At 38.4% G+C, this 14,998-nt stretch overlaps 1 protein-coding gene across 2 annotated transcripts in view; it reads right to left on the reverse strand.

Annotated features, from left to right (window-relative positions):
* Positions 1 to 799: 799 nt before the first annotated feature.
* Positions 800 to 14,998, reverse strand: part of LOC136872329 (calcium load-activated calcium channel) — a 179,651-nt gene continuing 165,452 nt past the window's right edge. For both annotated transcript variants that reach the window (XM_068227370.1, XM_067146140.2), the window contains one exon: positions 800 to 1,447. In XM_068227370.1, coding sequence (XP_068083471.1) covers positions 1,355 to 1,447 — 93 coding nt within the window. In that variant the 3' untranslated portion in view covers positions 800 to 1,354. The remainder of the gene's footprint in view (positions 1,448 to 14,998) is intronic.

The raw sequence follows: 14,998 nt of genomic DNA on the forward strand, positions 1-14,998 counted from the left end.
GAGCAGCAAGCTGTGAAGGATTTGAACTGGTTTGCTACGTCAGGACCGCTATTTATATTCCGTGAGGCCAAGGTTACTCGCCACGTCACGAGGAGAAATGTGGCTCCTTTCTCGCTTATATCTCTTGAACGCCTTGATGGAATTTATTGAGATTGACATATGTTTGCCTGCAGAACACTAGCTACACGACAAGATATGTCTAATTTCTGCATCTTCATCGGTTAAAAGTTAGAAATTTTTTTCCAGTACATTCAAGAGAAAGGCACACAACATGTGGCACTGACATTACCCGCAGGTTCATCGTTCGTGACGTGTCCTGCTTGCCACGAGGAACTTCGTATCGAGCTCACATAAGATGTAGGGCACATGAACACATATTACTGCCGTCCTTTTCCAAATATTCCAGCAACTTCAAAATAATGTACCTGGCTAAAACAGTTCCTGGTACTATATATACATACAATATATACAATTTGTTTGCCTTTTAAGAACTCATACATAGTCGATTGTCAACTGTAGCATCATACGCTAAATAATAATCAAATAAATGAACAGTGAGAACACAGACACCTCACTGACAGTGTTACCCTCCACCCATCTCTCGGTGGGAAGTAAGTATCTTGTCAATCATGTTCCGTGAAGCATGCAGGAGGGGGAAAGAGGTCAACACCGCAGAGGGCAAAGCTGTTAATACATTTCATCACTAACTTAATTCGCTATACCTATAAAGGCCAAATCTTCTGCAAGTTAATGTTCATTTTATACTTCATATAAAAAAGAAGGAAGCAAAGAACAATAATCAATATAAAACATTTATATTATTCATTCCATTTACACTTCCAGGCAATTCATTTAAATTCAACAGTAAACAAGTGTATAATAAATAAATGGATATTAATAAACACGCACCTTACACACAATACGTATAGAGTACAGTAAAAAATACCCCTTCCCTCAATTACTTCAGAGGGTGCTTCAGATAATGTTTTCCAGCTTAAACAGTAGAAACTAAGTATGGAGAACTAAGGAATGATATAAAAGCAAAAATTAATTAATGAGTGAAAATATGTGAAGAAATTCACTGCTGAATGTCATATTTCAAAGCAAGATAATCAGTTAAAGAGTAGTTATTGAGAACATTATGACTGTTTCCAATTTTATTATTAATTGTACATAACATGCATAGAAAGGATTATTTGAAACACCCTAAGTATCTACAATTTTATATACCCTCAAACCATAGAACATATTTGTTGAGTAAAAACAGTAGGAAAACATTCGAAACACATTTCATATATTATTACAAATATTTGGCTGTTTTACATGACTATCTTGAAGTGGAGGAGTCCTTGCATCACTTAAATTGCTGAGGCGGAGGTCCAAATATACTCCCACTTTGCTTGCTAGCAGTCCGAGATGGGGCAAAACCCAACAGCTTCTGGATATTCTGCAATAATAATAATAATAATAATAATGTCCACATATAATGATGATGGTGCAATGATAGTGGCTTTAATTAATTAATTAATTAATTAATGGACCTTTATTAATAGAATAATTAAGTAAGATTTACAAAATCTCATCAAGCAAAAAGAGAGTAGGATATGAAATGTCACTAACCCCTGCAAGTGACGATATCAAGATCTGGAAGAAAATTATGGCAAACAAAAATGATTTCAAAAGGGATAGATCTGACCCATCCTAACATCAACAGAAAATGAGGATAAGGAGCCACTTTCGGAGGCCATTAGAAATGGACCCCTACTGGAGTAGGCTTCTGTAAGGTTGAGCAATTAAAAAAAGAGACACAGGAATCTTGTTACTATTAAGTCATGCATGGAATAGCACAGTTGTATATCATCTGCTGCAACAGACTGCACCAGTGAAGCTTAGAACAAGAGGGCATTCACAGTGTCCAATCAATTCTGATTAATTTTAGATATGTAGTCACTGAAAAGTGATCTGTTCAAAAGCAACAACGGTTCTGAAAAATAATATTCTGACACCAAATCAATTTCCAACTTGTGGGAATGTAGATGTTATTAAAACACAAGATAGTGCTTATTTGCATGTTGGTCTGCAAGTGAATAGTTTTTGAGAATATACTGTATAATAATGGTCGTACATTAGTATTCTTTAAATCACTACAGCAATTATTTATTTTGAACATACATTCCTTATTCAATACCTTATGGTCAAAGTCAATTTAAAAAAACTTACATTTCACATTCGTCACAACTATACATCTTTCAATCCTAATTTGATCATTTTCAGTAGATTGCTGTAGTTAAAAACATTTAAAACTTAAGTGGGGATGATATTATGAACGTTGAAATTTTCTCATTAAGAAAAAGTTTATGTTCTTATAAGGTTGTGGTTTAAAATCTACCGTGTGCACTATTATCCAATTGTCGTGATGTCCTCTTGATGTGATCAGTAGTTGCAAGTCTACTAATTCGACTAGGCGGTATCTGAGTATTAATTGATTTATGTGATTTGGTTAGCTGCCAATAAGGATTATCATAATTGCATTAGTCTGGGTGGTATGATTGCCTGTAATTAGAAATGCCAAAGAAACACAAAAATGTAACGTCATGTGTCTGTAACGAAGTTTTGACAAATTTTCTTTGCCGAGTTGAACGATCTGTTCACATTCGTTGTTTTGTGCACACTAACCTGGTTTATCATTTGCTGTAGGCTTAAGATCTTGATGAGGAACGGCAGGTGGGAACGGGGGATGGGGACTAAAATTCAAGTGACTGGTGATTGGTAAAGGTGAGCTTGCGAAGTTATCATTGGTTGGTGGCGGGACCATTCATTATTAGATGTGAATCTACAATATTTCAAATAAAAAATCCAATTTTTCATTAATTTCATTTAAATTATACTGTATTCAGGGTTAATACACTGATCTATGTGAATATATATGTTCTCTAAGATATATGACGGTAGAAACGTGTGCCTATCCCCGTGCCTAAACCTTTTGGACTGAAGTACAAACTCTGAAATTTGTATCTCTGGGCTTCCTGTCAATTAACTTATTCTCTGTTGATTATTTAATGGGGTCAACCTTTCCACATTCAACTTCTCTTCGTGTACATTGAGGTTCAGTAATATGTATTTGTCTTCGTCCAGTGTCTGGTCTGTGCCGTGCCCCAGGACCTAGCACTGTAATTGCTGGTAGCTCCTCCCGTCTACTGTATCAGCCAATCAGCATTCGGCCTTGTGGTGGCATGGTGAACGCACTAGAGTGAGCGTTGGGAAGTGGGTGACTTCGAGTTGAACCGCCATGTAGTCCAGACGTAGTGTGTGGCCTCGCAGTGTTATGGCTTGAGCCCGAGACTAGGACCCAGGCTAGATTTGCTATTTCTACGGGCATGTTAGCCCCATTAAGCTTGTGATGTCCTCGTTTCTTTCAGTTTCTTACTATTGGTGAATTATTTTAATTCTTGATTCTTTTCATCTAGTGAAAGTGTAGCGTCACCTGTGACCATGTGCTCCGCTGGTAATTCTTCGAGACTGTAAGTGTATTTATTCCTTTTTTAAATTATTGGAAATTATTTCAAACACTCGTCGGTCTTCAAGTGGTGTGTTTTTAGAAGAAAAAAAGGATACTTCGTTTTAGACAGACACAAACCTCGTAACGACGCCATGTCACAGAATTTACCTATTCGAGATCAGTGTTGTGATAAATAACTGGTATTCTACTGCGTTCATGACGGTTTGATTAACAAAATTTTAACTTCGCTTAAGGGCCTAAGAAATGTGTACCGTTTCGATCAATCATCAAAATTTTATTTTAAAAATTAATTAATATTATTATTAGCAAGTCATGTAAACTCAGGGTAAAAGGTCTGCTTGTGAACCACGGAGGTTCACGCAAGGTTTCCTAATCTCATCTGATCCTTACCTAACTTATTTTGTTTATCTTTTGGGGCTATTAATTTATTTATCCTGTAACTGTATTCAGTTTTTTAATGCCGTTTGTTGGGCAGGCTCCGTTGGGATTTGTTGGTTCAACGGATATTTGTGTAATAAGTAATAGCTTGGTCGGGGTAACTGACGTATGCTTGGTCACGGTGAATTTTTATTGAGTTTCAAACTGTTCTGACTAAATATGTTCTAAAATATTTTTCTCCCACCGTCTACGTTTTCTTCTTAGTTTGTGTTTTGGGCGTCTCTGATTCTTTATTGTTTGCTGCTTAATTTGTGTCCTTGCGTTGGCCCCTTGGTGCCTAGTAAGCTAACTACGTCATGTAAAAATTTTAAAGAGCACTACTGGGGAACAGGTCATGTAGTAATTTCTAATTAAAGCAGGGTTAAAAAAAACATATTTCAACTAAGTGACCGGTCATATTTGTAAGTTTTAATTAATTCATTGATTCTTAGGAAGAGCTTGACTTTGAATTAAATTTGAGGGCAACATTTAGAACTATCATAATGTAGATTTTATTCGAGTATTAAAGGTTATTGTTACTACCTAAAATAATTTTGAAAATGTGCTAATGATTGATCATGATATAATATTTGATCGAACCCGAAGAATAAGCAATTAAAGCCTTGAGATCTGTTTGATACAAACATACTAAAATAACACTGATGCACACTGTCACTGGTATTTACTTATCTATGGCCTTTTGTGCCCTTTTGCGCGCATTTTCCAAGGTGTCTTGTTTTCTCCTCTTTACTTGGTGTTGTGATTTATTGTTTGCGTTTTACACTTGTTTCCTTTTGTATCTCATATGTACTAGCTTTAACTCTGTAAGGGGCTAGTATATTATTAACCTTCAATCCTTGTGGGTTTCCCACAGAACTGTAAGGTTAGTGCTGACCATTTGTGGGGTTAAGGGTTTACCTTGCGTTTGGCGCGGATATTGAGTAAGGGGCCTTTTTGTGCCAAACTAATAACCTTCAAGTCTTGACTGATTGACGTGTAATCATAGTTGGATTCCTTCATATACATACTTGTTCTTTGTGTCTTATTGCAAAGTTTCTCCCAGTTTGACAAACACAGGATGCTTTACAGGATTGACAACTGATTTTATATACCCCTGACCTGAGATATTTGTTATTATTATTATTATTATTATTATTATTATTATTATTATTATTATTATTATTATTATTATTGTACCGGGGTACGCCTTCTCCGTCCCGTTCAACTGTGCGCCTTCTAGAAGGCCATCTGTGTGGTGAATCCGGAACTAATATATCTGAAGATACTTGGACCTTTAATCTTTAGATGTCTCTACTATCGGGCCATAAGTACTATAGCTCGTTTTATGATCTGATAAATCAATGTATGGTTTACATTTGGGCAGTGGTAAAGAAATAGGAGACTGGAAATAATAATGATATTGCATTGAAAATTACTCACATGTGTTTAGGACTCCATTTTGAATATTATTAGGTCCCGAAATGTAGCATTATTAGTGATTTTGTGCGTAATATTGGTAATAATTGCACACAAGAAGTAGGAGGATATATTTATGATGGCCATCTTTGTTTCCAGAGATGTTATAGTATAGACTGGTTACTTTGACTTTACAACAAAGCAAGGAATTTCAGATAGGTGAGAAGCATGGATGTTACAACTCCTCTAATTTAATAGCTGTAATTTATCTTTGCAAATTCAGGCCAACCTCTGTCATAAGGGGACCACACTCCTTTCGAAAGGCTCTTAACTATCGCCGTGGCGCATACTGCCCGCACGGCAAGAAAAAATATAATTTAGTAGCTGTAACATATCTTTGCAAAATCCAGGCCAAGCTCTGTCATGAGAACAGTGGCCCCCTTCGGGGGCCACACTCCCTTCGAGAGGCTCTAAACTATCGCCGCGGCGCATACTGCCCGCACGGCAAGAAAAAAGTATAATTTAGGGGCTCTAACCTATCTTTGCAAAATCCAGGCCAAGCTCTGTCATGAGAACAGTGGCCCCCTTCGAGGGCCACACTCCCTTCGAGAGGCTCTAAACTATCGCCGCGGCGCATACTGCCCGCACGGCAAGAAAAATGTATAATTTAGTGGCTCTAACCTATCTTTGCAAAATCCAGGCCAAGCTCTGTCATGAGAACAGTGGCCCCCTTCGGGGGCCACACTCCCTTCGAGAGGCTCTAAACTATCGCCGCGGCGCATACTGCCCGCACGGCAAGAAAAAAGTATAATTTAGTGACTCTAACCTATCTTTGCAAAATCCAGGCCAAGCTCTGTCATGACAATAACATATTTGCATTGCAACTTCCATGCTTTATGTTGCAACATCCATGCTTTCTATTGTAACATCCATGCTTTGCATTGTAACTTCCATGCTACCATGCTTTCCAATGTCAAAGTAACCAGTCTATTCCATAACATCTCTGGAAACAAACAAAGATGGCTATCATGAACACATCTTTATACTTAATATGTGCAATTATTACCAATATTACCGACAAAATCACTAAGAATGTCACATTTCGGGACCTAATAATATTCAAAATGGAGTCCTGAACACAAGTGAGTAATTTTCAATGCAATATTATTATTATTATTATTATTATTTCCAGTCCCCTACTTCTTTACCGGAGCCTACATTTGTTATACTCTATAATACTCCATAGTTTCTGCACTTCACCATCTCTATCTCTCCTCTGAATAGTGACCATCTCACCAGCGTGTTTAGTTGTCCAAATTAACACGTCTATTTTATCACGCTATTTCTGAACAACCACACCAGTGTTACTTCCACGGGCTCTTATCACTCCTCTTGCTAACTTCCTTTTAGTAACATCGGGTGAATTATACTTCCGATTAGATTTCAATATTCCAAAGATATGAGTTTTATTCTTTAGTAGTTTATGAGCTAATGAGACAGACGTATACCAGTGTGTCAGGAAGTTGAGAATTGTGCTACGATACGTGGTGACACATTGGTCTCACCCGGCCTATACAGCTGGAAGGTAGTGTCAATGGCCGCGTGAGACCAATGTGTCACCACAATTTCAACACAATGTTATGACTACAATTTTGGCTGAAGGTGACTAAAATGTACATTTCTTTAACAAGATGCACTATTTTATACTCCATAGTAAAAAGAAAAGAATGGCCTGGATGGAAATATTTTTACTGCATATGTGGCACTTAAGGTGTTAAAGAAGTTACTACATACCAATGAATTAAAAAACAATGGGGCAGAGCAATAGAAATTAGAAAACGCAAAGTCACATTTGATAAGAACTAGAATAAATAAATATATTGCAAGCAATATATTTAATCTGACTGAGGGAAGAAAATGTGCCATTGCATTTCCTGCCGCGATATAAAATGGCGTCAAAATAGATGTATGGATCATGCGAGACGGAATTTATGCAAAGCGAGCTGTGATTCAGAAGTTCACAGGGGGCCGAACTCGGAAAAATAGAGCTTGATCACGAAGGCTGTGGAAGAAAAGAACATTGAAATGCTAGGTAGATTGTTTTAAAAAACAAGATAAATTATATATATTAAAGATTAAATGGAGGACGACATCGTTTGCGTATAATCGCAAGGAAACTAACAAAATATGTATTAAATATTCTGCAAGGAACTGAAGAAAGAAGAAAATATAATAGAACGATACATATTTAACATAAAGGAACAGTGTCTCAGTTTAAAATAAGAGGAAAACTTAGCAGGCAAGGCAAGTGGTCAGACAAGGACCAGAATATTGATTACTGACGGAGTAAGATTGCCAAGTAAATACAACGAGAATTTTAAGAAGGAAGAATTTTTTTTTTGCTATTGGCTTTACGTCGCACCGACACAGATAGGTCTTATGGCGACGAAGGAAGAAATTACCGGCAATAGAACGTCTGAAAGACGAAATATTATCTGAATTTACTTCCAGTTTAAAACAGAATTGATACTGGAGCAGTAGTGAACCTAATATAACATATCTGAAAGCAGTCATATTTATTATCAAATATATCAATCAATCAATAGTCTAAAGACTAATGCCTTGTCGATGCAACCACTCTTTTCTTTTATTGGCTGTTCTTTTCAGCTCCATGTAATTCTTGATGTCATCCAAATACTTCATCCTAGGTCTTCCTCTCTCTCTCTCTCTCTCTTTCCCAGCACTTTCCCTTCAAGTATATTAGTTTTAAAAGTATTGTGTCTGATGACATATCCAATAAATTTTAATTTCCTGCTTCATTTTGTTTCAAAATGTTCTCTCTTCTTCAACTTCCCATAAGACTTCCAGGTTGGTTTTTCTTTCCGTCCAGGTCGTTCTGGTCATTTTCCACCATATTCACATTTCAGCAGCTTCAAGTCTATTCCTTTCTAATTTAGCCAGAGTCCAACTCTCACTTCCATACTGAGGTGTACTCCATACAAATGATTTTGCAAAGGATTTTCTGACATCTATATTCATGCGTGTGCCGGTTAAAATGTTTTTATTGCTCATAAATGCCTGTTTTGCAAATGCTATTCTTCTCTTTACTTCCAGAAAGCATCTATTATCCTCTGTTATCATACTACCAAGATAACAGAATTGTTTCACCTGATCAATTCTGACGTCATCAATTTTTATACTGGTTTTAATTTCTTACAAATTTTTTCGTTCTACCATTACTTTCGTTTTCTGTTTGTTTACTTTTAATTTCCATAGTTTAAAAGTGTCTGAGAGAACTTTCGGCATTCTATTCATTTCTTTTTCTGAGTCTGCAATTAATACGATATCATCTGCAAATCTGATACAATGTATCCTATCACCACAGACTTTTATTCCCTGCGTCTTTTCCTTCATGATCTGAATACCTTCCTCGATGAATAAATTTAATAAATACGGTGATATGCGACAACCTTGTCTAACTCCTTTCCTAATCCTGGCCTTTTCTTCTACCTGATTGATGATTACTTTTTGCTTTGGTTCAGATTAATCAATCATTCTTCTATCCTTCCAGTCCAGTCCTATTTTCCTCACAGTTCTAAACAGTAGTTCCCAGTTCACATTGTCAAAAGCTTTCTCTAAGTCAATGAAGGTAAGATAAGTCGTTCTATTCATTTCCATTCTTCTCTCCAATAACATGCGTAAGGCCAAAGTTGCTTCTCTTCTTCCTCTGCCTTCTCTAAATCCAAATTGTTCTACTCCAACATACTTATCCACTTTTCCTTTTATTCTGTTCTTAACTATGTTAATGAGTATCTTGGAGGCATGTGTTAATACTGATAGTGTTCTATAACTGGTGCAGTCAACTGCCCTTCCTATTTTAGGTATGGTAACGGTTCTGCATTGTGTGAAGTCTTCCGGCAAGATTCCTCTTTCGTAGCATTCATTTATTATTCTGAATAATTGGTCTTTCATGTTGAAACCTAAATGTTTTAGTAATTCTGCTGGGATGGTATCTACACCGGTTGCTTTTCCTTCTTTCAGACTCTGAAGGGCATGTTCAAATTCATGTCTCATGATTGTAGGACCTTGCATTTCTCTTCCAAACTAAATGATGTCCTCAATTAGCTTATTGTCATTCTTGAAGTCCTTACCATCGTACAGTTCTTCTATGTATTCTTTCCATCGAGCCGATATCTTATCGTTGTCTATCAGTAACATTCCTTCTTTGTTTTTTACTACTACAGATTTGGTTCTATTTTTGTAATGAAGGGTACTGATTTTCTTATAAACTTGATCCTGTTTTCCCTTTTTTATATCTTTTTCTATCTCTTCAGCAATGTAATTGGTCCATTTCTCTTCTCTGCATTTGGTTGTGATCTGATTTTTAATCCTTTTGTAGTCATCTACATCGTTTTCTTTCCTGAGCTTATTCCTTTCTTGAATTAGGTCTAATATTTCTTCTGTCATCCAAGGTTTACTGGGTTCCAATTTCCTTTTTTCTAAAAGCTAATTTGTTGCTTCAATTATCGTTATCTTGATGTTATTCCACCGCATTGGCTCATCACTTCCATTATCTACTTTATTGGTTCGTTCTTCAAAAGCCACCTTTGTTGCAGCTTCTTTCAGTCCTTCCAGTCTCCACTTCTTTTTAATATATCTGTTACTTCTACTACAGTGGTAACACTAAACAAGGCACAAACACAGTTAAAAGGGAGGGTAAGAGTACAATACACAATATAAGTAAACACTACACACTCGGAAAAACAGTAGCTAGCATACGCAGATCTCCAACAAAACAAGTACGTAACTATCAGTAGGGCCAACTAGTGAACGACAAAAAGGGAAGATGGAAGGGCTGGGAACCTACCAATGGCATGGACATGGCTTAGATAGCGGATTCCGAAATGAATCACCGTGATCCTTAGTTTTAAAAATATTATTTACAAGATAATTCTACATATACATTCCAAGTTATGAGCTATAAGTTCAGTGATATACATAGGTTGTTCGTAGCAGTGTAAATTCAAATTACAAATCAACTGTACATCTAGTTACAATGCAGTAGTACAATGCAATTTACAGGTTATCCAAAATCTAGCGTACCTAAAGTGATACCGAACTATCAGAGGCAAACCCCAAGGGACATACTATTAAACTACAATATACATATTTTAGTGAAACAAAACGGGAATGCCTCGGAAACGAACAGGTGAGTCTAGCTGAAAAACTAAGGCGTCATAAATAAATAATTTGGTGAATCTAGGCGAGGTTAGGGCAGACTCCTGTATGAAAACCAAATCGGAACATAACGGAATTTTTAGCAGGAACGGAATTCAAGAGGGCTTACCCGAGGAGTGTGCCATCCCGAAAACCGGAGGGACGTCATCCAGATAGGCTGCTCGCAGACCGATAAACCGAGACCGTCAGAATTTAGGATACAGAATTTTTTCGAACACTACCTCGCTCACTATATATAGGAATTACTGGCCTTGGAGGCAACCAATCAGCGTGCACGTGTTCCCTATCGCCACCTAGACTCACCAATCACAACCTTACTTTCGATCGAGCACTTAGACTAACATTCTAGAATACGCATGATCGCGAAAGTCGTATTTTTCCAGAATAAACAGAACACACTTTCTAGAACACATACCAACAAAGTAACACACCCAGTACAAAAGTTATGTAACTTTCTAGATCTTTCCAGGAACTATAGACAGAAATGTAGTTCTCACTGACTCTCCCTTCCTTTTCAAGGATATTGCTAAACATCAAGAGGATGATCCTGAGTTAAAAGCCATTGTCGACAGGATTAAATCCGGTGAGCATGTTAAGCCCTATATTCTTAAGAATGGTGTCTTGTGTTGTCCTGCTCGTGGTCGCAGAGACCCCAAAATTGTAGTCCCAACTAACCTGGTCCCGGCTCTCTTCAAATACTTTCATGAATCCCCAGTGGGCGGTCATCTGGGCGTTTTCAAAACAAGAGAAAAAATCCGTAACCACTTTATTTGGAAATCCATGGATAGTGAGATCCGTACCCTGGTCAAGTCCTGTAAGACTTGCAACATCAGTAAACCTGCCCCGAATACTCGTCTAGGTCTCTTGTCTTCTGAGCAAGCGTCTCGCCCCATGGAAAGACTGTTCATAGACTATATTGGTCCTTTCCCGAGATCTCGGAATGGTCATCGTTTCATACTCGTGTGTGTTGACGCCTTTTCGCGTTTTACGTGGCTGTTCCCCACTCGGATGGCTAACGCCAACACCACCATCTCGTGCTTGAAACAGATATTCGCCTCGTTTGGACCCTGTCAATTCTTCGTAAGTGATAACGCAAGAGCCTTTACTTCTGCCCAGTTCCGGAATTTGTTTTGATCTATCCATTGCTCATGTAACCACTACCCCGTATTACCCGAAGCCCAATTATGCTGAGAGAGTGAATCGTAACCTGCGATCTGCCCTAATCGCTTATCACTCCTCAGACCATTCCAAGTGGGATTCCTCATTGAATTGGTTGTCATCTGTATTTAACACTGCTGTCCATGAAAGCCACAAGCAAACCCCTGCTTCGCTGATGTTTGCTTTTACTCCAAATTCTCCTCTATCTAACCTATGGTCAATTAATGATCTTCTGCCCGACGATGCCAGCCCAGAAAAGATCCGAGCTAATTGGCACCGTGCACGAAAGAACTTGGAAGGTTTATTACGCTAAGGTCCAGCGTAATTACAACCACGGGCGAAGACCGCACGATCTCTCTGTGGGTGACCACGTATTTATTAGAACACATCCCGTCAGTAGTGCTGCAGACCATGTTATCAGTAAGTTGGCCCCCAGATTTCGAGGTCCCTGCACCATTTTAAAGTTCCTCACCCCGGTGACATTACTGGTGAGCGATCCCGAAAGGAAAAGGATCAGCAGAGTACATCTCTCCCAGATCAAGGTACCGTAACTCTGGTAGGGAAGGGTAAATACCATTGTTGGTGACCTTGTAGATCTAGTTGTAAGTTATTTGTAAGAATTCAGTTATAAAATAATTTTATTGTGAGGTTATTTATAAGGTTTTGGTTATAAGATAATAATAAGTTTTATTGTAAGTTAGTTGTAAGTAATTGTGTAAGTGAATATTCTAGTGTAATCGATTTAGTATTATAAGTTAGATAAGTTTTAGTTTAGGGTCACTTCTTGGAATTTTCTTCCTTTTACGGTCAGGTTTAGGGCACCCTCCTGTAGTTTCTTTTCACCCCCACCATAATCTTGTCACGAATTTTAGATAGCAGTGCTTACCCCGGGGCTAGTGCCCTAATATCCCTGGTGTGCGAGGGAGTCCCTACTGCATATTCATTAAGCCACCCATCGGGTGACTCTACGCGAGATCTTGAGCCCAGCAGCATACTTTTACCTCAAAGTATTTCCCTGTCTGCTGCGGTTTGTGTGTGTTACAGCGGCTGCAGTGACCAGCCTCTTCGGGCAGCAACCTGAAGTGCCAAATTGGGAGGCACACTGTGTGCTTTGGGCGTCACCATCCGGCACCACTATCCTGCGGGGAATGTCCTATTGGTGGCAGGGGGACTGGACGGTGTCCCACCCCTGCTTATTTGGTGCAAGAGACCACTGAACTGCATCTCACCTAGGTGTCGGGTTTGGACTGACATTGAATGAAGGCTGGCGGCAAACGACCGTGTCGGCAGCATCATCAGCAAGAACCTGTGGCCTAGCTGTGCTGTGGCTGTTGTGGGAAAGTAGTGCAAGTGAGGAGTTTTGGTATTCCTAGAATTTGGAAGAAAGTATGGTGTACATGATTTGGTGGACAGACTACAAATTGTCTAATCATATGTGAAAGAAGGCATTTTGAAGTGCAATGTGACAATCCATGTGGATTTTGTGATATTTATTCAAGAGGTGGATCTATATTATTTTTGAAAATTATGTGACAGTTTGTGTTGGTTGGTTATCGCAAAGGCTACTTCAAGAAATCGTGTGTGTTAAAGTGATGTACCTTTACTATTGGTACTGTGTGAAAACGTTCTATCGCTTGCTCCCCAGTGATGTTATATTATTGGTCGAGCAGGGCTCGACTTTCGGGGGGAGGAAGATGTTACAAGTGAACTATGTAGGATGAGTGGAATGTAATTTTTTTAAGACTTTATTGGCGAAGTATCATATAATGTTTTATTTATCATGACCTGTGGAAGCGTGCTGGGCTCATAACCCAGAGGTCCGTGGATCGAAACCACGCTCTGCTACCAGTGGTAACACTAAACAAGGCACAAACACAGTTAAAAGGGAGGGTAAGAGTACAATACACAATATAAGTAAACACTACACACTCGGAAAAACAGTAGCTAGCATACGCAGATCTCCAACAAAACAAGTACGTAACTATCAGTAGGGCCAACCAGTGAACGACAAAAAGGGAAGATGGAAGGGCTGGGAACCTACCAAAGGCATGGACATGGCTTAGATAGCGGATTCCGAAATGAATCACCGTGATCCTTAGTTTTAAAAATATTATTTACAAGATAATTCTACATATACATTCCAAGTTATGAGCTATAAGTTCAGTGATATACATAGGTTGTTCGTAACAGTGTAAATTCAAATTACAAATCAACTGTACATCTAGTTACAACGCAGTAGTACAATGCAATTTACAGGTTATCCGAAATCTAGCGTACCTAAAGTGATACCGAACTATCAGAGGCAAACCCCAAGGGATATACTATTAAACTACAATATACATATTTTAGTGAAACAAAACGGGAATGCCTCGGAAACGAACAGGTGAGTCTAGCTGAAAAACTAAGGCGTCATAAATAACTAATTTGGTGAATCTAGGCGAGGTTAGGGCAATATCTTTTGGTCCCCCTCAATGTCGTGGATGAACGAATTGAGGTCAGGGCACTCTCTTGTCCTTGGGGTGAGAAATTGCCCCCTAAAGGCGGATGAACCTATAAATATTGGTTAACGGCATAGAATGGAGAAGGCAACGGGAAACAACCCCATTAAAGATCCTAAGGATATCCCAAGTAGAATGCAACCATGGAAGCTGACGTTAATGAGGAAACGTTAATTACCAATCATGGATTTCGGAACCCAAGATCTGGCAGGAGAGGTAAGAAGGCTTTTCAGGTCATTAGCAAGCGAAATCCCTCTAAAACCGCCATGAAGATGGGAACATGGAATGTACGAACGCTATTGAAAGCGGGAAAACTGGATGAAGTGAAAGACCAGATGAGGAAGAATGAGATAGATATATTATGTATATTTGAGACAAGATGGGAAGGAAATGGAGACTTCTACAGTGACGAGTTTACAGTAATTTATAGTGGTGGAGAGAAAAGAGGAAAGCATGGAGTGGCAGTTATAATAAGAGGAAAATGGTCAAATAATGTTTGCAGTACCTACCATGTCAGCGACCGGTTAATGATGGTGAAAATTTATAGTGCACCTGTGGACTTAGTAATAATTCAGACATATTTCCCAACATCGGCTCATGACTTGGAAGACGTGGAGAATATGAACGAGATATCGAAGAACTATTAAAACTAATTAAAGAAAAAGATAATGTCGCAATAATGGGCGATTATAATACAATAGTGGGATCCCATACAGGCAATAAGACAGTAGGAAATTTTGGTCTGGGGGAA

The sequence above is a fragment of the Anabrus simplex genome, chromosome 4 (assembly GCF_040414725.1).
Source record: "Anabrus simplex isolate iqAnaSimp1 chromosome 4, ASM4041472v1, whole genome shotgun sequence".
Lineage (NCBI taxonomy): Eukaryota > Metazoa > Arthropoda > Insecta > Orthoptera > Tettigoniidae > Anabrus > Anabrus simplex.